The sequence below is a fragment of the Cynocephalus volans genome, chromosome X (genome assembly GCF_027409185.1).
Source record: "Cynocephalus volans isolate mCynVol1 chromosome X, mCynVol1.pri, whole genome shotgun sequence".
NCBI lineage: Eukaryota > Metazoa > Chordata > Mammalia > Dermoptera > Cynocephalidae > Cynocephalus > Cynocephalus volans.
In genome coordinates, this window is record NC_084478.1 from 125,811,028 (window position 1) to 125,838,758 (window position 27,731).

Consider the following 27,731-nt stretch of genomic DNA (forward strand, 5'->3'; position numbering starts at 1 on the left):
TCATCTGGGCTTAGAGAAGCTTCAAGGTGTGCCACTAGAACTGGTACTGGCTGTGGCAGAAGTGCCATTTGTGGTGGCAATTCCGGCCTGGGCGCTTTCTTCCTCATCTCTCAGAGCCATCTGATACAAGTGTGGGAATAAACTGGGGAAAGTAATATTGAACTGGGCCAAATGCTCCAGAACTTCCATCTTGCTGGTTTCAGCGTGGGCACGTGGGCCCCACAGGAACCGATAGCACGCAGGATCACTGTTAGGCACCTGCCGGTACTCCAGGTAGTTTTCCTGCACCCAATCTTCGGTGATGAGCTTCCTGGGCTCTCCATAGATGGGGTGCTCCCTCCCAGGACACAACCCCAGCACACCCAGCACATACCACATGCTCTTCTCAGAGGTGCAGTCGCCCTCCATGAAGACCAAGCCCAGGGTGATAATCAGGAGGCCGGTCTTGGGCACGCTCTGGTCATCGCTCTGCATCCCATCGTAGGTGAGGCCCAGGGAGGTGCTGAGGATGTAGGAGTGGCTGGCAGGGTCCACTTCCTTCACTGCAATGCCATAGACAATCTCCATGTACTTAGAGACTTTGCTGAAGATGGCAGGGAATTGGTCCTCGTAATTTTTGAGGACTCCATTCAGCATTTCTTCCTTTGTGATCAGCTCCTTCTTTCGATACTTGAGGAGCAGGAGATTAAGCAAATCATACATCATCTCCTGTGGTGCACCCTGGAGCAAGTACTCAGGGAATCCCACATCCTGTGAGCTGCTCGGGCCCTCCTCTTCTTGGATGCTGGGGCTCTCGCTTGCCTGGCTCCATGGAGGGGAGACAGTGGCCGTGGGGGATGAGCAGACACTCTGAGGACTCTGGGGAGGACTTGGTGTTCCAGCAGTAGGCACGTCCTCCGGGGTGCCCGGGATCAGAGGAGAGGTGGAGGCAGAGGAGTTGGAGGAAGAAGAAGAGGGGGTGAACACCTCCATGTCTTCCTCATCACCAGGAACCTGCGCACCCACCAGGGCTGGTGCCTCTCTTTGGGCCCGAAGGTCTTCCTCAAGCTCGCAGAGCTGACTCTTGTCACAATAAGGCATCGCGACTTTCCCTGGGGGCAGAAAACAGGAGTGTGGGCTGGAGTTGGGTGACGGGGATGGGGATGCATAGGCCTGGAGGAGAGAGAGAGCGGTTGAGTGGCCTCAGCCTAGAACCACACCCTAGGGGGCTCTGACAAAGGCCTACTTGCAGGTCTTCTCTTTCACTGGTGCTCTAGGGCCTCACAGGGCTCCTGTCCTCCTGGTCGGCCTGTCTCCTGTGGACATGAAGGGGGAATGAGATGGCTCCGCAGGGTGCAGCCGTCAGAGAATGAGGGTCCAGCACTGACAGTTGTGTGGGTGGGGCCGGGAACTGTGGGGTCCCCTCTGTTCTGGGGCCGATGGGGCTCTTGTAACTCATTCAGGGCATGCAACTCACCTTGACGCCTGGCTCTCCTGAGCCTCCTCTGCTGTGACCTGAGGACACTGCCTCAGACCAAGGTCTCACCTCTCAGTTCCTGGAGCTCCTGTAAGAGGAATAGAGGAAGTCCTCAAGCTGAAGACTGCAAGGACACCTTGGACTCCCAGTGCCGACAGGAGGGGTGGGCCGGACTCTGTGAGGTCCCCACTCCTCTGTGGTGAATGAATGGTCCCCTTCATACTCACTCAGAGCCCTCACCTTTACGTCGGCAGGACCCGGACCCAACCCTTCTGCTGGCCTGAGAAACTCGCAGAACAAGAACTCACACCCCTGATATGGAACAAAAGCCAGAGAGGGGCCCACATCTGGCCACACATGCCCAGGGCATCCCAGGGAGGACCGCAGGAGGTGCCCAAATTTAGTGGGATCCATGTGTCCTGGAGTGAGCGGTCTGCGTGATATCACCTTTATATCTGGCAGGTCCTGGGACTCTCCCTCTGCTGACGTGAGGCCACCTTCCTTATGCCAAAGCCCTGTCTCCATGAGACACTGGAAAAGGAAGTGAGAGCCCAACCACCCGCTGTTCCCTGGGTCTTCCCATGGCTCACAGAAGGAACAGGGAGGCGCTGGAGTCGTGTGTGTTCTGGTCTGGGTGGTCCCCTCAGCCCTCACCTTGACTCCTGGTAGGGCCTGGGACAAATCTCTCTGTCAATCTGAGCATGGCCCTCTCAGATCAAGGTCCTCTGCCCTCTGAGACTCCTGAGCCAGAAGTGAGGCTCAGTCTGAAGGCCTCCCCACAGTCTCCTGGGCTGACATCAGGGCCACGGTGGATATTTGTGGGGCCCTCTTTATGTTCTGGGCTGGGGATACCTTCAGTCCTCACCAAAATCTCTTCCCTTGACATATCCTGGGATTCCTCCCTCAGCTGATCGGATGTCTCTCTCCCTTCTGGTCCAATCTCACCCCTAAAACCAAGGCCCTCAGCTCCCTGAAAACCCCAAGCCAGAAGTGACAAGGTGTCATATCCTGGGTGGGTCACCCCTGCCTGGGGTCTCCGAGAGTAGAGAACAAGGGACCACTGCATTCTGTGGGGTCCTTTCTTTTGGGAGTTAGGGGTTACCTTCAACTAGATCTATCACCTTGAATCCTGGCTAAGCCTCAGATGACTCCTTCTGTGACCAGATGTGGCTCTCTATGCTGACCTGAAGTGGCCCCTCAGACCAAGACCTTCACCTCCCTGAGAGGCCCAAGATAAAAGTGAGGGTGCATCGTATCTGGGCACTTTGGCCCAGGATGTCCCAGGGCAGACAGCAAGGCCTCGGTCCAGACTGTTTTGGGTTGGGGCATCCCTCAGTCCACCCTCAGAGTATTCACCTGTAATCCTGACAGGGTCTACACCAAGCCTATGCTGAGCTGGCATCACCTCCCTTAGCTCAGGCCAAGCTCTCATGTGCTTGAGGACCCCCTTTCCCCACCATGGTGGAATCGACAGCATGTCACACCCGGCTACCCTTACCTGGATCCCCTAGGGGTTGAGAACAGGGAAGCTGGACTCTGTAGTGTCTTTTCTGATATGGGAAGGTATATTTAGTCTTCACGAGGGGTACTTACCTCAACTTCTGAAAAACCTGGCACTTGTCCCTCAGCTGATGTAAGGCTATTCCCCTCAGAACAAAGTCATTTCCTCCCTGACATCCTCCCCAGGCTGAAGTCAGAGGCCGCCACATCCAGACAGCCCTGTCTGGGTCCTCCCAGGGCCAACAAAAGGGGTGGGGAGTTGTTGGGTCCTCGCTATCTGTGGTGGGAGGTCCCTACATTCCTCCCTCTGTGTCCTCACCTGGATGTTTGGCAGGGCCTGGGACTCTTTCCTGTGCCGACCTGAGGCTTCAACCCTCAGACCAAAATCCTCACCACCCTCAGAGCCCCCGAGGCAGCAGCGAAGGAGCATCATATCTGGTCACCCTGCCTGGAGCTTCTAGGGCCGACAGTGGTGACAGAGTGTGTTCCTGGGAGGTCTCTGCTGTTCTGGGGTGGTGGTATCCCCAGTCGTCCCTCAGGCAAAGGTGTTCACCTCCCTGACTCCCCAAAAGGAGAAGCAAGGATGCAACACTTCTGGCAACCCTGCCCACGTTCTCCCAGGGCGGGGTTGGGCCCCATTTTACCTGGGCTCCTGGGTCCCCTGAATCCTTACCTTGACTCCAGGTAGATCCTGGGCCATCCCTCTGCTTTTCTGAGCTCATACTCCTAATACCAGGCCCCTGCTCTCTCCCACACCTGGATGTGGAAGTCAGGACACATGCCCAAGGCCTCCCAGGGCTGACAACAGGCTCAGGCTTCTGTGGCGTTCCCTCGTTCTGGATTCTAATGCCCATTCCCTCTTCTCTCTATGTTTTCACCTGTCTACACGGAAGAGCCTCGGCCCCCTATCCTCCAATCAAGGCCCACGCCTCTTCCCCATCTCAAAGGCAGAAGTCAGCGGATGTCATTTAGGGCGCCATTCCTGGGGCTTCCGAAGCTGACAGCGGGGGTGGAGATGGACTCTGTGGGTCCCCTCAGTTCTTTCACAGGGTCCCGACATTCGCGCCTGACAGTGCCTGGTCCTGTCCTTATTCAAACCCAGTCACCCATATTACAAAAAAGCTCTGACTTCCAGAGTCGACTGAAGTGGCATGGGGGAGGGGTGCCTCAGCCTGACAAGTATGTCCCCGAGTGGCTGTCGGCTGACAACGGGGGCACAGCTGGAAGATTCCGGACCCTCAGTCCAGCCTCATTATCTCACTTCGTCTCTAACCCAGACAGAGCTGGGTCCGCTCCGCCGACTGGAAGTGTGCACCTCACACCAAGGCCCTCCATTTTCTCAGACCTCCAAGGCGGAAGTCAGAGGACGTGACTTCCGGCACCATGCTCGGTGTGTCCTGCCTGAAATGGACTCCGTGGTTCCCCTTAGTGAACCCCCTGGGGCCTCAACTTGGTTGCAGGCAGAGGCTAAAGCCCTGTCCCCTGTGACCTGAATCTGCCCCGTCACACCAAGGCCTAACTCCGTGAGTTCCCGAGGTGGGAATGTGGGAGTGGGGCTAAGCCTCACAAGACTGCCCCGAGTGGTCCACGTGTGGCAGCAGGGGCACAGCTGGATGATTCTGAGTCCCTCGCCCCCCTGAGAGTCTCACCTCGACTCTAGCACAGACTGATCAAGGTCCCCTCTGCCGACTGGAATCGTGCACCTCACAGCAACCGCTCCGGTTTCTCAGACTCCCCAAGGCGGAAGTCAGAGGACGTGACTTCCGGCAGCATGCCAGGAGTGTCCAGGAAAAGTGGACTGTATGGGTCCCCTTACTTCACCCTCAAGGTCCTCACCTTCATTCCTAGGAGGCCTGTGACACCTCCCTGGGCCTACCTGAATATGCCCCTCTTGGACCGAGGTCCACACTTCCCTGATTCCTTGAGGCAGAAATGGACTTGTGTAAGTGAATCCTTGTATAGGTGAAAATTGGGGAATTGGTCACCCTGACACCTCTGTCTGGGTCCTTGCAGGGTTTACGGCACGGGTGGAGATGGATTCTTTATATATGTTGGTGGTTGGATGGAGAAGGGATACAAACCCCTGATCTTGGTGTTATCAAAGCACTCTGTAATCAACTGAGCTAACGAGACAGCACGAGATGGAGTCCTTGTGGTTGCTTTGTTTTGGAGAGTGGACCCCTCCGACGCCACTCATGAGGGCCCTCATCTTGGCAACTGGCTTCATTACCAAATGCTTTCTGGGAGATGTCCTCCCTGTCACATCTGAGAATTTGTCTAACTGCAGCCCTTGTGAAAAATGACTCCAAGTCTGGAGCTGCAGCAGGGAAGACCAGTGGTAGACAGTCATATCTATAGTGTTGCCTTAGAAACACCTCTCCTGCATCTATATCTAACATATATAGTTTAACTTCTATTCTTTGTTTATGCCTTTTTTTCTTAGTAATTGATCATCTTTGCAAAAAATGTCTATTTTATAAGCATTTTCAAAGAACTGGGTTTTGTTAGTTATCTCGGATATCTGTTTCATTTTTAATGCATTTATCTTTATTATTTCCTACTTTCTTCTAACTTCGACTTGATATTGTATTTATTCCCCAGCTTCTTGATTTGCCTGGATGTTTTAAATGTTTTATAAAGTTTCTAATACATTTAAGGATATACTTTTCCCTCTGAGTATCACTTGAGCTGTATCACACAGTAAGTGTTACATACTTTATGTGTATTGCTTGAACCCTTCAAAAGTTGAGTATATTACTCTATTACTTATCCTATTATTTTTTCCATATATATCCCCATATAAGGGGGTGTAAAATTATTTTTCAGAAGATTGTGAAAAGTTTGAGAGGGATAGAATGTCATTTGGAGGAGATCTCAGGATCCAGGGGCATTTTGTTTTGTTTTGTTTTATTTTTGTCATTAGTTATAGAAGGGACTTAACCATATTCAAATGCTGTTGACAGAGTTGGTTTTGTTGCAGCAGTGCAAAGAAGTTTAACACTATAAGATCAATCAATATAATTGCCAAGTTGTAACAGTTAAGAAAATAGAAACCCTTCTGAACATTTAATACAGAAGGAATATAATGCAGGGGACTGGTTACATAAGTGTAGGAGAAGCCAAAGATGGCAGAGGTGGAGAATCCAATAATTAGCAACATGAAGTAGTAAATCCCACCTCTAGGCTGAGAGGAGAGGATGTTACTGGAGCCTATGTGTTGAGTTTGACAGGATCTGAAGTCATGGTGGGACAACGTGATGGTGGCTCATGGAAATATGTGATGGAGCCAAGGAAAATATCTAGTCATTAAGGAGAAGCCACCTGGTGCAGAGGAAGAATGAGAAAAACTCTGGCTGCTCGGTCCTGGTTTTATCTCCTGTGGGTCCCTCCAGTTGATTAAACCAAAATGGCAGCCAAATGTTGGTGAGCTTAGAAATTGTAGCCTGCACGGGTCAATCCCTGTATAGCAGAGAGCAGAGCAGAAGAATGAGTGATGGGTCTGTGGGCAAATAGTACTAAGACTGGCTAACTACATTAATATATTGAGTGAGAAAAATCATATCTCAATTCATCTTAAATGTATTCAATAAAAATAACATACTTTAGTAGTGAAAGAAATGTTATCTCAAAGTATAAAATATAGTGCTATGAATACATAAGGATATAATCAAATGACCGAATAAATAAAGAAATGGAGAAGAGTAGACAAATCTCCTGTGCAGAAGCATTGCTGACCATTTATGCAGGTATTCTCTACTCCTCAAGTGTGGGCTGTGTATTAGTGATGTTCTTCCAGTGTGGATGGGGGGAAAAGGGTAACTTTACAGTAGGGAAGCCTGAAAAGCACCACCTGGGGGAGGTGGTCAAGATTAACATCAACAGTGGTAAGGCACTGTTGGTAGTATATGTCCTTAATACCATGCCATGAGAATAGCACTTTACCTCTGTGGTCTTCCCCTTCCCAAGTTCATAATCCCAGTGTAATCACGACAGAATCATCAGAAAAATTCCAAAAGAGGGTCATCCTAAAATATGCCTGACTAGCATGGCACTCCTCAAAACTGTCAAGATCATCACAAACAAGGAATGCCTGAGAAACTGTCACAGCCAAGAGAGGAGCCTAAGGAGGCATCATGGGTAAATGTTGTGTGAAATGCTGGGTAGAATCCTGCAACAGAAAAAGGGTATTAGATAAAAATGAAGGGAAATCTGAATAAAGTGTGTATTTTTGATAATAACATTTTATTAGTTTTGGTTTATTAGTTGTGACAATTGTGCCATACTAAGATGATAGTAACAGGGGAGATTGAGTGAGACATATGCACCCTCTATGTCCTATCGTTGTAATTTTTCTGTAAATCTACAATTATTCTAAAAGAAGTTTATTAAAAATTGAAAAAAAGTAAATTGAGCCAACGAAATGAAGAATATGTATGAAAAACCTATGGCAAACATTATATTTATATGGGGAAAAGTTGAAAGGTCTTACTCTGAAATTGGGTACTGAATGGACCCTTCATTTATGAAAATGGTGCTACTGCGAAGTAAGAGGGAGAGGACAGTCATTTTAATAAATCACAGTGAAACAACTGTGTCTCTAAGTAGGATAGAAAATGCAACTGGAACCCTCCTGACGCTATACAAAAGCTAATAGCAGAGGAATTAGACCTAGTTTTCAAATTGTTGTAAAATATGTCAGCCATACATGAAATTATGTAGAATAGTAAAACGAACCTTCATATATATCTGTCATCTAGAGAGCTAGCAGCATGGGTCAAGTAGGGCATTGATAATGCCGGACGGGAAAGGACTGAAGGAGGCTGGGGACGCTGGTCAGGTCAGTATCAGAAAGGATGCAGATGATATGAGTGGGGGAACGAGAGGAAGTGGCAGCTCCTTCTGCCCTTTGTCTCCAACGTAGATTGCCTTGCCACCTTCATGGGCCTTTCTTTTCAAAGAGCACAATCGGGAATGTAGAGGTGGCTTGGGAGAAAGCTACCTGGATCGATGATCTGTTCATTCCACCTCCCACAGCATCCCCTGCTGAAATCTGGAGCCCTGGAGCTTCAACAAGAATGGCCTGACAGCACGATTCAGAGACTCGTGACAAGAGATGTTGGGCTGACACTCTGAACAAGCCCAGGAAGACTTTACCCCCCTGGAGGCAGTGCCAGGTTATCCACATGTGACAGGTGTAGGGTCCTACCTCTGTCCTCACCAGGATGTGAGCTTTTGATGGGAGGAAGGGTTTCAGGGTTTTTGCTTCCTTCATTTTATGCTAACTTCAAGGTGTCCTGCAGATCCTGCGCTTTTGTGGGAAACCCTCTCTGGGGATCCCCACTATTGGGACTTGGAGTACTTCACAGAGCAAAGGAAGGGGTCTCTCTTGAGGTCAGAGGTACTCTAAAGGTAGAGAGGATGGGTATCATGGGATGACCCTGAGCTAATTCCACAATGGGAGGGGGCCTCCAGGGACAGCAGTGCATGGGCTTCTTCACCAGCACATCAGCTACCACCAGTCTAGGCTTCCTACTTGGATTTTGTTGATGTGGGTGTGAGGGGAGACACCAGTTATTATTATTTTTTTATTTTTTCTGGTGGTGGTGTTTGGTGGGAGCAGAGCAGTTACTGTCTAAAAGATTTCCTTCTTACTAGGCTGCCCTCTTCCTTTTTGGGAGGTAGACAGAGCAGGCTTCGGTTGAGGCTTTTATTACCATCTGCACCTGTTGGCCTTTTCATTTGCTAGCTTTTTAAGCTCCATTTCTGAGTTATATGAGGCATAAGGAACACCCAAGGAACTCACCACTGTGTGGTTCCTTGGACCCCAAGGTCTTCACCAGCCTGCCTTTCTCTCTCCACTGTTCATTCTTCTTATGCTTGTTTTACATATATTGTTCTTAGTGTTTAGTTGTACTTAGCAGGAGAAATGGGGGAAAACACATTTACTCCATCTTCTCAGAAGTGGAAGTTGAATCTCTATGGAGAATTTTACAACAGTGATAAGACTGAATAAAAGCCAGCCTTGACTTTTGTCACCACCATATCCCAGTATAAAGTGACAAAATACTCTCCGCAGAAATCTCTTATCTTTAATCTTTTCAAAAGTTGCTTTACTCTGTAGAGAATATAATTTTAAAATAGAGTTTGGTTGAGGTATGTTGACATTGACATTCAATAAATTTCCCAAAGTGTCCAATTTGAAAAGTTTTAAATATCTATACACCAGCAAAATCATCACCACAATCAAGATAGGAAACATATCCATTACACTTAAAAGATTCCTCCTAATCCTTTGCAATTCCTCCCTCCAGCCCCTTCCTGTATCACCAGTCCCAAGCAACTATAGATTTGTCTGTCATGGTAGATTAGCTTGAATTTTGAAAAGGGTTATATGAATACTTGAGAGGGGGTTGTTTGCAGTGCACTGTAGGGATATGACTAACTTTTTAAGAAACTGTCAAATTGTTTTTGAAAAGGTATTCTCACAAGGTATGTATGAAAGTTCCAGTATTTTGCATGCTTGATAACCATTAGATGGGGTGATTCTTTCCAATTTCAGCCATTCCAATAGGTGTATAGATATCTCATTGTGATTTTGATTGTAATTTTCCTAATAAATAGTGATGTTGAACTTTTATTAATGTAACTATTGGTCAGCTTTAATCCTACATAATTCTTATTTTCTAAAGCTATTTTAAAAGACACTGTTGTCTATTTTAATATCCAACTGTTCATTGCAAGTTTATAAAACTACAATTAATTTTTGTGTATTGATCTTGTGTTCTTTAACTTTGCCAAACTCCATCATTAGTTCTGGTAGCATTTTTTTTAGATTGGTATAGCGTTTTGCATAGACAAAACTGTGGCCTGTGAAAAAAAGTTTTAGTTCTCCTTTTCCAATCTGGAGGCCTAATATTTTCCTTGTTGCACTCAACAGAATCCCAGGTAACATACTGAGCAATCTCCCTCCCCCTATCATGAATTTATTATTCTTGGATAATAGTTTCCTCCATGCAAACATCCAGCACAACATCGGGCATGTAAATATCTGCCTCACCCCTGCACACACACTGTTAAAATCCAAGTCTCGGTACTACATCTATTGAGATAAGTAGATCCCCCAGATTCGAAACAAGACTGGGATACGCAGAAGAGCAAGTTTATTTACTGAGTCTGCCAGCCTGAAGGCAGTGATTTCAGACTGGAAAACAAACCCCAGAGGACATCTGTGCACACCGGGAAAAGCAAGTCGGATAGAAAAGTTTCCTAGTGGCAGCCAGGAAGTGAGTGGTCTTCAGGGTACATAAGAGAAATTTTTAGGAAGGTAGTAGGATGATTCATATTTCCACACAGACTTAAGCGTGGCCACATTACCATGGGTAGGTAGGACATACAAAATCCAGGTAATGGTGAAGGGTGGGAGAGAACAGAATGAGCCACTGAATGAGGTGGCCCTGGGGAAGGGCTTGGAGAAGACACCCTCTCCTTGCCATGTGATCCCCCAGAATTGAACCATGAGGAGTGTGGCAGGTTTGTTCAGAAGGCGCTGTCGGTTGCTAAGAAAACACCCCATTTTCCAACCAAGGCACCTTGGCCTCCCCCCACTCCCGGAGGAGTCAGGATGGGCCACTGTGATGTCTGAGCCACCCCTGCCAGGACAGGGCTAGACAGGCTGGGGGACTGGCTTGCTGACCAAATGAAGCATAGACTGTGGCTGCTCATTGTCCTGTGCAGGGCGTATATAGGGAAGCCAGGGGCCCTGGGACAGACCACTGGGCAGTGCTGACATGGCAAAGAGACCAGGAAACCACAGCTCACCAGAAACACCAAATCGGGGAAGAAGAGGAAGAACCCCTCTCCACCCAAGTCCAGAGGAAAGGGCAAGGTGAGATGACCACCCAAGCTCCTTCTCGTCTTCCCCTTGACTCCTTTCTCCCAAGACTCCTACCCTGTCCTCGCCTCGTGCAACCCCCTCAGCCCACACACATTCTCAGGAAGCCCCTGTTCCCATCCCTTCTCCATCCTCTTCCCTAAACCTTGCCCTTCTGTGATCTCCCTGTTGTCCTTACAGGGGCCCAAGACATCCATGAAAATTAAAAGACCCCTGCAAAGGAGTCTGAGAAAAAAACGCCACTCCAGAAATGACCACTCCTTCAGCTGAACCCCCAAAAGGGAAAAAGCTGACTATTCGGCCATTATCACTGGATGAATGAGGAACTGCAGGAAAATGAGCCAGAGCAGGACCAAAAAGATGAGAAGATACCCCCCATCTCAAGTGGGGACATGGCAGCCACGAACGTAATTGTGAGACCGGAGACCTCGAAACTAACTGCGAAGTCTCCAGAGGGCTGGATGCCGGGTAGTGGCCAGTGAATTTTATACCAACGGGGTACACGATGGTGCTAATTAAAATAAAATGTGCCCCTTGTGAAATAAAGTGTATGTCTGCGTGTTTTGTGATGATGGGGAGGGGGAAGGAAGGGAAGAGGCAGGTGTGGGAGGGGAGGGAGGGAGGTGGGTCCTGAGGGGTTGGGGTCAGATAAACAAGTCCACTCCTTGCCAGAGAGGATAAAGACTGGGTGAAGACTGAGCCCTGAAGATAAATCTCCTTAAGTTTTCATTTCTCTGTGATAAATGCCCAATAGCACAATTTCAGGGTCATATTCTAATTGCATGTTTAATTTTATTAGAAATTGACAAACTCTTTTTCAGAGTCATGGTACCATCTTATACACCCATCAGCAATATATGAGGGATCCAGTTTCTCCACATCATTGCCAGTGTTAGGAGTTGTCACTATTTTTAATTTTAGCAGATATACAGGAAAAGAAACAATCAACAGAGTGAAAAGACAACCTACAGAATGGGAGAAAATATTTGCAAAGTATGCTTCCGACAAGAGATTAATATCCAGAATGTACACGAAAATCAAACACCTTAATAGTAAAGATAAAAAAAACAAGTAACCCAATTTAAAAATGGGCAAAGGAGCTGAATAGACATTTCTCAAAGGAAGACATACAAATGGCCGACGAGTACATGAAAAAATGCTCCACATCACTAAGCATCAGGGAAATACAAATCAAAGCCACATTGAGATATCTCACTCTGGTTAGACTGACTATTATCAAAAAGACAGAGAATAACAAATGCTGGCAAGGATGTGGGGAAAGGCGAACCCTTCTATGCTGTTGGTGGGTCTGTAAATTAGTACAGCAGTTATGGAAAACAGCATGGAGCTTTCTCAGACAACTATAGATAGAACTGCCATACGATCCAGCAATCCCACTGCTGGGTATATATCCAAAGGAATGGAAACCATAATGTTGAAGGAATACTTGCACTCTCGTATTTATCGCAGCTCTATTTACAATAGCCAAGAGTTGGAAACAACTTAAATATCTGATATGGATTGAATTGTGTCCCCCAAGTTGTATGTATTAGAAGCTTGATCACCACTGTGACTGTTAAGAGAGTGTGAAATCCCATTAGGGTAATTGAAAGGTGGGACCTTGAAGAGGTGATTAGATTCTGAGGACCATGAATGGATTAATAATGGTGGCCATGGGCATGGTTCTGAGGACTTTAAAAAGAGAGCACATGAGCGACTCTCTCTCTCTCTCTCTCTCTCTCTCTCTCTCTGCTCTGGATTTCTGCCTTGTGCGACCCCTGGGTCACTGTCACCACCAAGAAGGCCTTCACCAGATGTGTTCCCTGGACTTTAGACTTCCGACCCTCAGAAACTGTAAGCAATAAATTTTGTTTTCTTACAAAGTACCCAGTTCTAGGTATTTTGTCGTAACCAACAGAAACGGGCTAATACAATGTCCATTGATGGATGACTGGATAAGGAAAACGTGGTATACATACACAATGACATACTACTCAGCCACGAAAAAGAATGAAATTCTGCCATTTACAGCAACATGGATGAAGCTGGAGAAAATTTTGCTAAGTGAAATAAACCAAGCACAGAAAGAGAAATATTGCATGTCCTCACTCATACAGTGGAAGCTAAAAAAATAGACAAATAAAAAAGAAAGAAAGATACAACAATCACAATCATACATTGAATTTTCAAAAGGAGAGAACAGAACTAAGGTTATCACAGGTGGGAAGGGGGGAGTTGGAGGGAGGTTTAGAGAGAAATTGGTAAAGGGTCACAAAGAATTGATTACACTGTATAATGATGAATATACTAATTGTCCTGATTTGATCACCACATGTTGTACACAGGTATGGATATTCAACTCTGTACTCTACAAATATGTGTAATCAATCATGTTTCAATAGAAAATAATATTTTTAGTAGTTATGATAGGTGTATAGTAATACCTCAGTATGATTTTAGTTCATATTTCCAGTGGCCAATAATGTTGAACATCTTTTCATGTGCTTATTTGCCAACTGTGCATTCTCTTTTGCCTTTTTGCAGTGGTTAGAGCTTCTAGTGCTATTATGAATAAGAGTGATGACAGCTGAGAGCAGACACCCTTGCCTTATTCCTAATCTTAGGGGGAAAACAGTCTTTTACCTTTAAGTACAATGTTATCCGTACGTTTTTTGTAGATGCTCCTTATCGAGTTGTGGTGATTTCCCACTATTATCAATTTGCTGAGAGTTTTTATCATAAATGAGTGTTGAGTTTTGTCAAAAGATTTTTTTTGCCTTAAATTGATATGATTATATGATTTTTCTTCTTTAGCCTGTCAATACAGACTACAATAATTGATTTCCAAATGTTGATCCAGTCTTTCCTACCTGTACAAATCTCATTTTATCGTGGAGTATAAGTCTTTTTATACATTTCTAAATATAGTTTACTAATATTTTATTGAGAGTTTCTGCATTTGAGTTAATGAGAGATATTGGTCTTGTCATTTTCCTTTTTTGTGTGGTCTTTTTCTGTCTTTGGCATCAGAGTAAAAAGGGCCCCGTAAAATGACTTGGGTAGTATTTGCTCCTCTTCAATTTTCTGGGAAAGATTGTGTAGAATTGTATTACTCCTTCCTGAAATATCTGGTGGAATTCACCTGTGTGGTCATTTCAGACTGGAATTTTATTGGTGGGGAGATTTTAACCACTAGTTCAATTTCTTTAATAGATATACACCAGTTTAGATGATCTACTACCTTCTTGGTAGTTTGTATCTTATAGGAATTTGCTCAGTTGCTGTAAGTTGTTGACTTTTTTGGCATATGCTTGTTTATGATACTCTCTTATCTTTTTAACGGCTGTGGGGTCTGTGGCTACGTTACCTATGTCACTGCTGATATCGGTGATGCGGTGATGCGTGTCCTTTCTTGTTTTGTTCCGAGCTATCTCGTTCAAAGCTCACTGACTTTACCGATATTTTCAAAGACCCGGTTTTTAGTGTCTTTGCTTTTCTCTACTGCTTTTTGTCTGTTTTCTAGCTTACATTGACTTTAATTTCCTTTTCTTTTTCTAGTTTTATAAGGTTGTCTAATCTAAGCATTTAAATATCCTTTGAAGTAATACTTTAGTTGCATCCCACAAATTATGATGTGTTGTATTTTCATTTTGATTCAATTCCCAAAATTTTAATTTTCCTTGGGATTTCATCTTTGATTTATGGATTATTTTGAAGTCTATTGTTAAATTTCCAAATTTGGGGGGATTTCCAGATATATTTCTTAATTGATTTCTAACTTAATTCTGTTGTTGTACGGGAACATACTTTTATTGCTCCAATCTTTTTCATTTATTCAGACTTGTTTTATGGCCCGGGACATGGTCTATCTAGGTAAATGTTCCATATGCACCTAAAAAAAAAGTGTATTCTGAAAGGAATGTGTATATTGATGTTCTTAGGTGGAGTGTTCTGTAGATGCCAATTATGTCATATTGGTTGATAATGCTGTCCAAGTCTTTCATATCTTTATTAATATTTGTGTACTAGTTCTATCAATTATTGGGAAAGGTACTGAAGTATCCAAATATAATTGTGAATTTGTCTATTACTTCTACAAGTTTTGCTTCATTTATTTTGAAGCTCTGTTATTAGGTGCAAACACACTTAGAATTAGTATGTCTTCTTGGTAGACTGACTCCTTTATCATTGTGAAATATCTACTTTTGATCCCTGATAATATTCCTTGCTCTAAAATCTGTTTTATCTGTTGTTAGTATGGCTAATCCATGGTATGTCACTTACCATTCTTTTATTTCTCATTTATCTGTTTCTACATATGGTAGGGTTTTATAAAATATATATATATATATATATATAATTGGGTTAATCTTTTTGTCTAATATGACAATCTTTGCTTTTTAAATGGAAGGCTTAACCTACCCAAAGGTTATATAATCTCCCCAGGAGAAACCTACATCCGATGCCTGATCAATGCAAGAGTATAAAGACTTGGTCCCTTTGCCTCAATTCAGGACAACTCTGAAGGGCCATGACAGCTGCAGAGTTCCCCATGGAATTGGATGGAGTCTCTGTTGTAACAGTTCACAGTTGATCCTTCCCTCTGCTGCTTCTCCCTCCCTACGTCCTTCACTCTCTTACAGATGTTGTTCCAAAAAGCACTTTCCAATCATCTTTCCGTGTACAAATCTCTTAGGAATCTAACCAAAACCAGGCAGTTCTTAAATAGAGTTAAACAAATAGCAACCCTATGTCCCAGAAATTCTACTCCTAGGTATTTTGCCCAAAATAAATAAGACCTAAGGTCTACAAAAATATTTGTATAGTATTTGTATAACATGTTCATGAACATCATAGCAGGGTTATAAAAGCCAAAAATAAAATGAGTCAAATGTCATTTAACAGGTAAAGGGTTAAACAAATTCTGATATATCCATACAATGGAATTCAGCAATAAGAATGAATAAAATACTGATTCATGCCACACAACAAATGAACCTCAAAAACATTATGTTGGGGCGAATAATCCTGATACAAAAAGTGCATGCTGTATGCTTTTAATTATATAAAGTATGAGAGCATGCAAAACTAATTTATACTGGTGGGAGTCAGAACAGTGGTTGCTTTGGATGAGAAAAGATAGAGTAGAAAATGGAATGAGGAACTTTCTGAGGTCATATAAAAATTCTACATCTTGATTTGGGTGGTGGACACACTATGATATGCATTTGTCAAAACTCATCTAACTGTGGACTCAAAACCTATGCAAGTTACTTTTGAAAATTAAACCTGAATAAAAAGTTCATAAGTTGGGTGAAACTAAACAATATTGTTAATGAATGTATTTAAAGGCAGTAAAATTTAAAAAATGAAAACAAAACGATTATGACAAAGCCCCCCTTTACTGTAGAGAAAGTTGGCTGTAATTCACATGGGCGCACTTCCGCATTGCTGGGTAATATTCTATATCTAGACTCGTGTGGTGGATATATGGGTATTAGCTTCATAATCACTGCTAAACTGTATGGGTTTGCAGTTGGCTGTTTGTATGTTATATTTCACCCTTAAAAAAGTATATTTAAGCAAGTATATTTAACAAAGGATTGTAATACAGAATATATAAGAAGCTCTTATAAACTAACAAGAAGACAACTCACTAAAAAAGTGGGTAAAATAAATAAATAGGAGTTTCGCAGAAAAAGAAGCACAAATGATCTAGATGCATTTTTAAACAGCTACATTGTGATATAATTCACATTCCATATAGGTTATCCATTTAAACTGCACATCCAATGTTTTTAGTCATGCATTTGTTAGTGTTAGTTGCACGGGTTGCTCTCTCTCTCTGTCCGACACACACACACACACACCTCAGAATCACAGGTCTTCAATAAATATGTGTTAACTGACTGGGGTGAAGGTAGTGGAGATGGAGAGAAGTGAATGGATCTGACGGATTTCTAGGATCTGAAGATGGATAGGATGTGTGGACTGAGGGAGAGCAATGGACCATGATCCCACCCAGAGTTACAATTTGGGCCACTCAACAGTTGTTGATGTTAATAACAGAGCTATAGAACTTTGGAGGCAGAAAATATTAGGGGCTACAAATGATTTGGCGGTAGAATGTCATCTTGCAGTAAAAAGAAATGAAGATAGGAGGCAGAAGAAGTGGATTATAGTCCTGAATTTCCTGTGTGAGTCTGATCAGATAACTGCCCTTTTCTGAGACTGTTTTTCTTTTGTGAGTTGATGGGTCTGAGATGAACAATTTCTAGGTTTTCACATACAGATCTTGGTAAATATTTCAGGATATGTAGAATCTGACCACAGAGCTATGTTTTATTGAGTCCATAAACCTTAACTGGCCTCCACCTGGTAGCACAAACCTGTCAGTAACATCAAAGCTTCATCCAGAGGTCTGTGTGATTTCCAGAGTGTGGCGCACAGAAGCTGACAAGCAAACCTCTCACCCACGCTTAGCCTGGAATGAAAGGAATAGCTTTTCCTTTGCCATTTCTTCCCCCACTATTCATTTCTGTGTCCCAGGAAGCCCAGCAAGGGTAGCTCCTCAACACTGTCACTGTCATCAGTTCCCTGCACAGGAGTGATGATGGGCTCACCAAAGGTGTTTTTCTTTGGAAACTCCCAAAGATGCTGGCCAAACTGGAAGCCAGACCTTGAGATGCCAGATAGTTCTTCAGAGGACTCCCATTATAGAATCATCAGATGGAAAGTACAAAATGGGTGTGCTAAACATAATTAAAGACCCGAAGCAAGGATTTTTAAAAAACACAATAAAAGAGGAAAACACTATAAAGAAAGAATGGGTAGATTTGGACAATATTGAAATAGAACTTCTAGAAAGGAAAAATATTTATTAGGTTTAGAAACTCAATGGATAGAATGTAAATCAGATTAGACATAAATGAAGAGAAAATCAGTGAAATGGAAGATGAACCTAAGAAACTACTCAGAATAGATCACAGAGAGGTAAATAGATGAAGAACATGAAGGACATCTTAAGCCTCAGCTCTCTCTCCTGCCCTTCCTCCTGAGTGGACTCAGCTTTACAATCCGTCTTCCACATGGCAGTCGTAATGATCTTTTTATTTATTTTTTTGAAAAGTCTGATCATCTTACTTCCCTTAAATCCCTTTAAAGGAGGTTGATTATGGGTACACGGATCTATCCATCTATCATCTATCTATCAGTAATCTGTCTATCATCTATCAATCATCTAGCCATCTATTATCTACTTACCTACCTACCTATATACCGATCATCTATCTACCTACCTATCCTCTGTCAGTCTATCTATCTATCATCACTCCACCATCTATTATCTATCTATCTGTCATCTATCTCTATTATCTATCTATATATGTACCTACCTATCTATTTATCTATTATCTATCTACCTATGTACCTACCTACCTGGCTATCAAAAATGTCCACAGTGGTCCTTAAGAAAAAGCCACATCGATGCTTACAAATCCTCCATAATCTAGGCTATGGCGAGACTGCTGCCACTGCTGCTTCCTCTGCCTGGCAGGTTTTCCTCCCCCTTTCTATGCCCCAGCCATCCTGACCTCCCGCAGTTCCTAGAACACACTGCCCCCTTGGAATTCCAAATTCTTGCGTAGGCCTCTTGCTCTGCCTGGAATACTCTTACCCGCACACCTCCTTCTCTCCCTATCTAAATTAGACTCATCTTTAAATTCCTAAACGTCATTTCCTCAGGGAGGATCCTCCCATCTCCCCAGACTAGGCTATATTCCCTACCATACTCTCGCATAGCACCCCCATCCTGTCTTGAAGACTATCTCATTGGTCATTGTCTGTTTAATGCATGGTGTCTCTGCCTGACCACAAATCTCATGAAGATGGAAACCGCATGCAAGGATGTGTATCTCCAGCACAAGTGCCTGCTGGAGTGCAGAAGGCATGCACAAGTCTCCACTGCAAACACATTCACATAAACTGCTGACCAGAACATGCACCTCGATTAAAGACCAATCTGTGATACCTCAAAACCTACTCCACACTAGGAACTTTGCTCCGAATTCTATCACAGATATACCCTAACCCTACACCACAAAGACATTCACACAGCCAAAGAGGACTTCCTTCTAACCATGTCTTCAATCTAACCATGACCAATGCCAGTAGTGGAGGGAGAACCAAAGCCTCATGCAATCTAAGGATTAAGAAAATGAAAAAGCACTGATGGTCTGGTCCCCTCTGGGAGTGACCATGACTCAAATCACGACAGTCAATGGATATAGCAAACTTGAGCCCAAGAGTTCTAAATGGATGACAAAGGTCACAAGTGACTTCTGGACACCAGGGTACTCAATGCCAGGGGTCTCAGAGAGCGCAGGGGGATCTCTCCTGGTTAACATGGATGCTGGATGATGATTGCTAAAGCTACGGTGGGGCAGCTGGAGTGTATATCAGGTGGCAGTCGGCAGGGTGTGTCTGAGCCAGTTGCAGACAAGTGGAGAGCAGGGTAAAGCTGAAAACAAGAGACAGGGCGACGAGACCAGTGTGAGTGCCCACGCCATGTTCATTTGAGGTCCTGGGGCCTTGGCCACACCAGAGTGCCCCTAATTTCTAAATAACCCCTCTGAAGGAGGCAAGCCTTCGAATCTATGGTGGAGGTTCAGGAACAGTGAGGCCCGAGTCTGCAGGGGGCACTTCAGGTCTTCGGTGCCCTGAGTCCGAATGGACTGAGCTGGAAAGATGGCAGACATGCCAATCTCAGTCCCCCTGTGTTGTCAAAATGGCATCCCAGGTCCTCAGGGACATAATGTGACTCAGGGCATGGTGAACTATGCAACCAGCAATCAAGGCCTTCAGGTTAAACTCTGCTTTTTAAGAACATCACTTCTGCCCCATGTGAATTAAAATGCGTCCACCCTTTGCCTGTCATTCACCATAACATGGCCAAGCCAGTGTCTAACTTCTGCACTGGGGACTGCCGTGGCCCCTCAGGGACCTGCAAGCAGGTCCCCTGCAAAGGCTACACCATGGACAGGCCCTGCACTGAGCTGGACCAGGCAGGAGGGTTATCACACCTGTGCATCCCCAAACCCTCTCACCACCTACGTCCCTAGTGGGTCACTGGTCTCACAGATATTTCAGCAACGTTACACACAGGAATTCTGCCTTTTATTCAGTCGTCGGGGTTCCTAATTTAGCTGAGACATTTTCTGATGGTTTGAAAATCTGGAAGTATATTTCCACAGTCTCCCTGTAAGAATGGCTGCCCAGCAGGATTCAGCAGTCTTGGGTGCCACCTTTTACACAAGGGCTCAGAAGATGATGATGCCTTTTCCTCTCAAGTTGACTGATATACTGGAGAAATCTGAGGCCATCTGATTTTGCATCATTTACAAGTAGCCTATGTGTTCTCTCCTTGGATAATTTTTTTCTCTTAACATTTAGACATGTTACTGTAATACTCCTTGTTAATAGTTTCTGGTTAATGGAGATGAGATGAAAACTTACCACTTCCAGCCTCATTTATTTTCTTGGTCCCGGGAGAGCATTCTTCCCCTTTACTGTGTTGATTGCTTTGGTCACAGACAAGCTGCCTTGCATCCAAGCAACAACCCTAGAGTCGACTCTGAGATTTATGTTCCTGACCCACAGTAAGACTTTCTGTTCTTGTGCTGCCTCTACTTAGGATGAAATCAAAAAGTAACAAAAAATTTCAGAGAATAGTTAGAATGATCACACATGGACCTATTTCTTGGTGACAAGTCACCAAGAAAGTGTTCTTATATTAAAATTTTTCCATTTAACTAAAGCATAGAGCCTCGTGTTATTTCTTATAGGTAAATTTGTGTATGTAAACGTGTGTGTACACTACATAAAAATTATATATATGTTTATGTGTGCGTATATATTTACATAGGCTGATTTTTTTTTTCAAGCAGTGGGGATAGATTTCTTAAGAGTGCATTCATTATTCAACTAATGTGTGCTCTAAGCAGCATAAAATAGCACAAAATTAAAGAAGGAATACAGTCTGTAAAACAAAGCACCTTACATACATTATTTCATTGAAAAAGGAGCCCTGTCACTAGGAACCTTGCAGTCACCTGGTTGAGATACCTGCACATGAAGTTACGAGGAGGCAGACGCTGGTGCCTGGCTGCACAGGCTGGAGCTAGGAGAAGACTCACTGTGGGCCAGGGTGGCCATGGAGGGGCACCCGGAAGAGGGACTGGGAAGAGGTGGGCTCGCCTGGGCTCCCTTCAGATGCAGGCAGGTACTTTCCTGGGAGCTGGCTGATCTCAGGTGTGGACCAGCAGCTCGACAACCTGGGTGCATAACAGAATCACCTGGCGGGCTTGTTAAACACAGGTAGCTGGGTCCCACCCCAGAGTTCCTGACTCAGCAGGTCTGAGATGGGGCTCGAGAATTTGCATTTGTAACAAGTTCCCAGGTGATGCTGATGCTGCTGGTTGAGGACCAGGTGTTGAGAAACACAGGAAAATGTGTAGACCCCGAGCCCAGGCCTTGGCCTTTGCCGAACCAACAGCGCTCAGGTCCCACCTTAAAGATTGGCAGAGAGGCAAGACTATCAGGTGTCAGCTCACAGCCTGTGGGACACTGTGGTCTATGGGAAGTAAGAGGCAAAATCATTCCCACCTCTCTAGCAAGATGCTGGCTGTGCTGGGAGTGCAGTAAGAGGCAGGTGACTGCCCTCGAGGGTGACTTCCATGCCCAGATCCATCTGATACTCTAATAAAGATGACTGAGCAGCAGGAGCCCCCTTGTCAATGAGAAGACAAAGCCAGGGAGCAACCCCCTGGGGGCAGACTCCACTCCGCAGGGCCCATTCTCTCAGGCTTGGCAACCAGGAGTGTGGGGATTGGCACTCGCTGGCCCCGCAGCTGGAGGTGCAGGGACCGGGGGCACAGGCCTGTGCCTCCATCAGGGTTCAGGGATGGTGAACAGCCACACAGTCCTGCCTGCCAGGCAGCTGCCACCATCACCACTGAGACTGGCAGAACCTTGCCCTCAGACCTTTCCTGCTGGGCTGCTGCAAAGCAATGGGGAGTCCTTTCTGAAGGTCTGTGAGGATGATACCTAACAATACTGTAATTTGCTAGGAGCACAGACATTAAATCTTCTCTCCCTCCCCCCCAACTGGTAACCCGGTAGAAGTAATGATTGTTAATTAGTTTGATTGTGGTGATCATTTCACACCATATATGTTATCAAAACATCATGTTGTCCACCTAAAATATATCCGATTTTTTTATGTCAATTATGTCTCAATGAAACTGTTACAAAGTAAATCTACAAGTTGGGGGAGGGGAAGCAAGTGCCTTTGTGAGTGTGGAGAGCCAAACATCTCCCCAGAGAGCCTTAACGATGAGTTCTACTGTCACAGCCTCTGTGGTCCACTGGGCACAGCCTGCAGTGGCCACCCACATGGGAGGGTCTCTCTTGGCCACGATGATCCCCTACCTGGCTTCATCTCTGCAAGGGTAGGCCTTCGTGCACCGCCCTGCCCTCTCCTCTGTGGTTCTACCCTTCACTGGCTCCCTTCTCACAGCACAGAGATATTTAACTCTCTTGTCTTCAAAATAAAATTTAAAAAACATAAAAGCTCAACTCTCTCCATGCAGGGCCTCCTTCACCTCCTTCCTCTCACAGATAAGTACCTGGAACAGTTATTTGGACTGGTAGATTCTCACCTCCCAATTAACCTTCCACGTATTCCAGTCTGGCTCGTCTCCCCCACTCCATGCTTCTACTCGTGGTTCTGCACGCTTGGGATGCAAAGGTGAACAAAACAGATCTGCGCCCCCCCCCCCCGAGCTTGAAATCTAGTGAGGGGAAGAGAAAGAAAAGCAACATGCATAAGAGATAAGTAAATTCTGTGGTATGCTAGAAGTTGAGGAGTGCTAAGGAAAAAAAGCAGAAAGGCTCAAGCAAGAACGAGAAGATGGGGAGAGGACTGACATTTAAGTTGAACGTCAAGGATCACCATGCTGGGTCCAGATCTTTTCTTCAATCAAATTCAAAGAGGATGAATGACACATATATTAGCTAGGATCATGGGCTTCTGAATTGCTCGGCTTTACAAAGGAATTCTGGGCAAATTCCATTGAGTGAAGAACCAGGCTGGAATTGAAAGCACAGAAAGAAGAGTGTGCAGTCTTCACAAGGGAGTGATTTTAGGAAGTCAGGAATGTCCCCACTGTAAAGCAAGGCAAATCATAACTAAAGACAAAATGTTTCATTATTTTAGTTATTATTTTAGTCATACTAAGTTTCCATTTATATTGTCAGAGCTAGGGCTCAGACCCTTCAAACCCATTGTACAGACTGGGTCCCCAGACCCCTCACATGCAGGTCCATGCTAGGTAACTGGGAAAATTCCAGGAGCTGTTGGCAGATGACATGAGTTCAGTCCTCAGCAGCAGCAGCAGCTTATAGGTCTGGTAGCTTACAGGTCCGGTGGTGGCGGTGGCCTTGTGGAGGGTCCGGGGGACACTAGCAGCAGTAGCAACAGTCTCCAGCAGCAAAGTGGCCTCCCCGTGGCACTTGCCCCCACGGGGTCATCCCGGGGGTGGGAGGTACTGTGGATCACAGCCACTCATCCTTTATACTTAAGTCCATAACCCAGGACACCTGGGTGCACATGAGCAATTACGTCAGACAATAACTAAAGGAACACCTGAGCCCACGTGCCCATTTACATCAAATGCTCAGCAAGATTCTGAACATCTGAGGGGCCCTGACCTTTTTCCTATATTTTCCCAACACCCCACCATTCCCTTCACTTGTGCAGCTTGGACACTGATTACATAAGGGCACAAAGCCCTTATTCCACAAAGAGAGCTCACGTGCAGATGAGGGTCCGATGGGGTGTCTTAAAGGTCTTCAGCACTGTGGGACTGTGAGCATAGCTCACTCCATCTTGAACCCTTACCGCTTACTATGTCCTTTGTGAGAGCTTTGCCCATAAAAGTTATACAGTAGCTAGGGGTGAGGTAGAACAATAGACAGGAACAGCCTGCTGACTATTAAGAAGAAATCATTAAGTACCAGTGTGGGCAATAGGCCAGCCTGACCACCCGCATCAACATTTGGAGCTAGTTACATTAGCTTGCTTTTTAATGAGTAACTACCTTTGACCTTTTCCACTGCTTTGTGCGAACTGACTGCATAAACCTGAGTTTGACCAGGAGGTAATGCAGAGAAACTTTGTGTATGCCTGTGAGTTTTTGTCTGCCCAATCCATCATCCTGTGCGTAAGTTACCCCTTAATAAAAACCTTCACTTTACTGCATGGAATTGCCTGTTTCGTTTTTCAGTCTCAAGGTACCTTCTCAGTTTGGTGGACATTTTGCCTTTGCTCCAGACAAGCAGTTGGGAATAAACCAGTGAAACCAACTGCAGAGAGCAGGCTTTGATTGGGGGTAGGTAAAAATAAGTATACACTGGGTAAATGCCTAGGAAGGATAAAAATAAGTATAAAAAATGAGAATACAGCAGAGTAAGGCAGAAGAAATTTAATAAACTTTAAACCTTACAACTGTGTCCTGAGTTGTTGCCAACAAGCCTGCTTTGCCAGCGCTCATGTATGGAAAGGTTCAGGACAGGGGGCAACAGACAGAGAGACCCCAGCCTGGCTTCCCCCAGCATCTTCAGAGTGTAGTGGAAGATGCACCAGCCTGGAGAAGCAAGTTCCCTGCTTGGTGGTTACCAGTCTTAAAGAAAAACATTATTCAATGACACTTGTTGAAGTATGATAAAGGCAGACTTTATTCAGGACCATTGTGATAGGTGTAGGGACCACTCTGATGGGATTTTGCAGTGGGGAGAGAGACTGGACTCAACTCTGAGTACAGCGTGGGCAATTGAGAATTTATAGCCAAGGAGCAGGGTGGGGGTCAGTGAATGAGAAATTGCTAAGAGGAAACATCAGGTGGAAGGTGGATTCTGGCTACACCGAACTAAAAGGATTCTTGCTGAAGACAGGCCAGGTGATCAGACATCACCTGGGAAATGATGGAGGATAAGAAACTTGATCAGATATGGAGGGTGATCAAATATGAAGGGTAGGAGGTTTTTGCTAAACTGACTTAAGGTTCTTGCTAAGACTGGATTTTACAAGAAGTGTACAGATGGGCCTAGGAGAAGGCTCAGGAGCCTGACAAAAGTTTGCTCAAGCAGAGACCCTTTGTCAGTGGATACTAAAGGAGTCCCTCCTACACCCATCTGTCTTTTGCTGGGATTCATTCATCTTAACTCTAAAATTAGGAGGTTGGAATGCATCAATGGTTTCTAACTTTCATTTTTTTCCAGTGGAATTCTTCCTTTGAACAAAATCTTAAGCAGAGCCCGGCAGATAGCATCTCTGACAGTGGAGCTGATCCTGGCTGGGGCCCAGCAATGGGCCCACTCCACTCCCTCCTGGTCCCCTCCCGCATCACGCTCTCCTAGAAGCACTTCTGAGAAAAGGGAGGGTCCCGGAACCTGGCGCTTCCCTCCTCTGGCATCTTACGGTTCTTTGATGTACATGAACTACCGAAACACTTAGGATGGAAAGAGTAATTTAAGAAGATCACTTAATTTTAAGAAAAACATAAGGAAAAGACAACCCTGGATAGGAGCAGGAACCAACATCCAGAGTGAGTCACCCAGGCGGGAAACAAATCAACCCCTACAGAGGACAGCCCAGGAGTCCCCTGTGGAAGGAGGGGTGACAACCCTGCTATGACGTCCTACCCGGGGTGGGGGCGTGGCAAGTGAATCTGTCACTCGTCAGCTACAAGAAGCTTCACATTCCCCTCGAGGATGGCCAAGCAGCTCTGCTCGCAGCAAGAACAGATGAAGAGGGAGGGACGCCGTGTCACAAACCTTGATTCCAAGTTCGATGTTTTCTCCTCTGTACACATCCATCCCAGGGTCCAGAAGACCAGTTTCACCAAAGAACTTCCTGTTGACCACGAAGGAGCAGCCGATCATGGCTGGCATCCTGCGGGACACAGAAAGAAGCCAAGATCGTGGAGGCACCAGCCCCAGAAACCCTGGTGTAGCAACCGCCCGCCGGACTGGCGCTGGCCCAGCACAGAAAGTCAAGTCACTCCCCTGAGGCCCTGGGTCACCACCCCCTCCATAAGGCTGCCTATTAGTGTCAGAACCTCTGGAGCCCCCAAGGCGTCCTCTGTCAACTGCATGGAGACTGGTCTCATGCCCCACGTGCTGTCTGCCCGGATGGGGCGTGATTGTCCCTGCGTTAGGGGCACAGCTGAGTGACAGGATGGGATCCAGGGGCAGCCTCAAAGAAGCTCAGTGGTGAGGAGCAAGGGGCATCTGCTCCCATCCCCAGGAAGGAGAAGAGATCTGGCAAGACGGCTGCTCCAAGGGGAGACTGGAGATGGAAGGTCAGAAGCAAGACACCCAATCTCCATGCCAAGGTGGGAGGAAGTGGTTCAGGGTGTGGGTCTCTAGAGAAGGGAGACGACTAGGCAGGAAACCATCAGTACCCAGGGATATCAATGATAAGTGGCAGAGAGGTGCCTCAGCCCACAGACAGGGTGCTGAGTGGGAGAGATGCAAAGAGCATCTACGGGGTGACTGTAAAATCTGGGGAAAAAGTAGTTTACTTTTGTATGTACTGATCCCCTTGATTGTTTCTTCTGGGGTAGGCTAAGAGCCCAAGTTGACTCAACGAAGATCAGAGACAGAAATGATGTGAGGCGACATCACACACATTTGCCCTCAATGCTCCATGCTCACTGCAATTCTGCAGGACGCGTGGAACCCTGCACTGCTAATGAGGGGCAACACACTGGTACATATTACATATCGTACTGCACTGTACTCGTGTTATGCCGTGTACCGTTAGTGTAGCATCAGTAAGCCATTTATTATGTCTTTTTGCCTCTGTTTGCAGACTTCATAGACACCCTTGTATAATAAAGTCACTCGGCAGATGTCTCAGCATCCACCATGCCTAAGGCATTCTGCTGCAGGGGTAGAGAAACACAGACAGGCTTCCCTCATTCCAGCAACTGAGAGTGAACATAACAATATAATTGCTATTGTTGCAACCACGTATCCAACAATGACTGTCTCAAGCACGAGGTGCAAAGCCCTTTCCACGCCCTGCCCCAGGTGAACACCTGCACCACCCTGCAAAGGAGGCAGAACCATCTCCATGTGACAGGAAGTTAAGTGACCTGCTGAGTCACAGGATAGAACTCAACACCTAACTTCAAAGCCCTGAGTTTTAGCCCTGTGCTTTACTACATCCTTCAGAAAAGGCTTCATGTAGGAGCTGGCAAACTCCCACCCTGCCAAAGCTCAGAAATACCATTATGATGCTTTTCTGGGCCAAAGAGACGTCTCACACAGGAGACCACCAGGAAGCTATTACACAGAATTTTCTGGAGAAATGTGGACCGTCATCTCAGACTCTCATCTGCTCATTCTGATTTCTGACTGGACTTTGACCTTACTGTCCAGATTTCTGACTCCGCAGAACACCTGTTGGTACCCACGTAGTGACGCAGCCGTGGGTACACGGGAGAAGCACACGCAGAGCAGAATGCTAGCGCTGCTGCTGAAAGGCAGAATCGTGTTACGTTAATCAGAAGCATTCTGATCCCAGTTAAGTCTCTACGGAGTGTTGCTGTGTGGATTAAACAAGAGAAGATATGGAATGTGCCCATGCTTAGAGCGGGAGCTCAATAAATGATGTGACTTTGCCCGCTTGCAATGAGGCTCCTCCATGTTTTCCAGAAATCCCGCATCAATCATGGCTGTGCACAGGACACTGACATCTGCTAGCGCAGCTGTGCCGCCCTTGGATCCCCCAGGGACAGCAGAGGCTTCCTCGTCAGCCAT

At 45.5% G+C, this 27,731-nt stretch overlaps 1 protein-coding gene across 1 annotated transcript; it reads right to left on the minus strand.

The window, feature by feature from the left end:
* On the minus strand, positions 1-27,731 carry LOC134368332 (melanoma-associated antigen 4-like). Its single transcript, XM_063084870.1, is given in 6 exon segments — positions 1-1,152; positions 1,265-1,295; positions 1,457-1,503; positions 1,697-1,768; positions 25,740-25,857; positions 27,589-27,731. Coding segments are annotated over 6 exon segments (1,563 nt in total).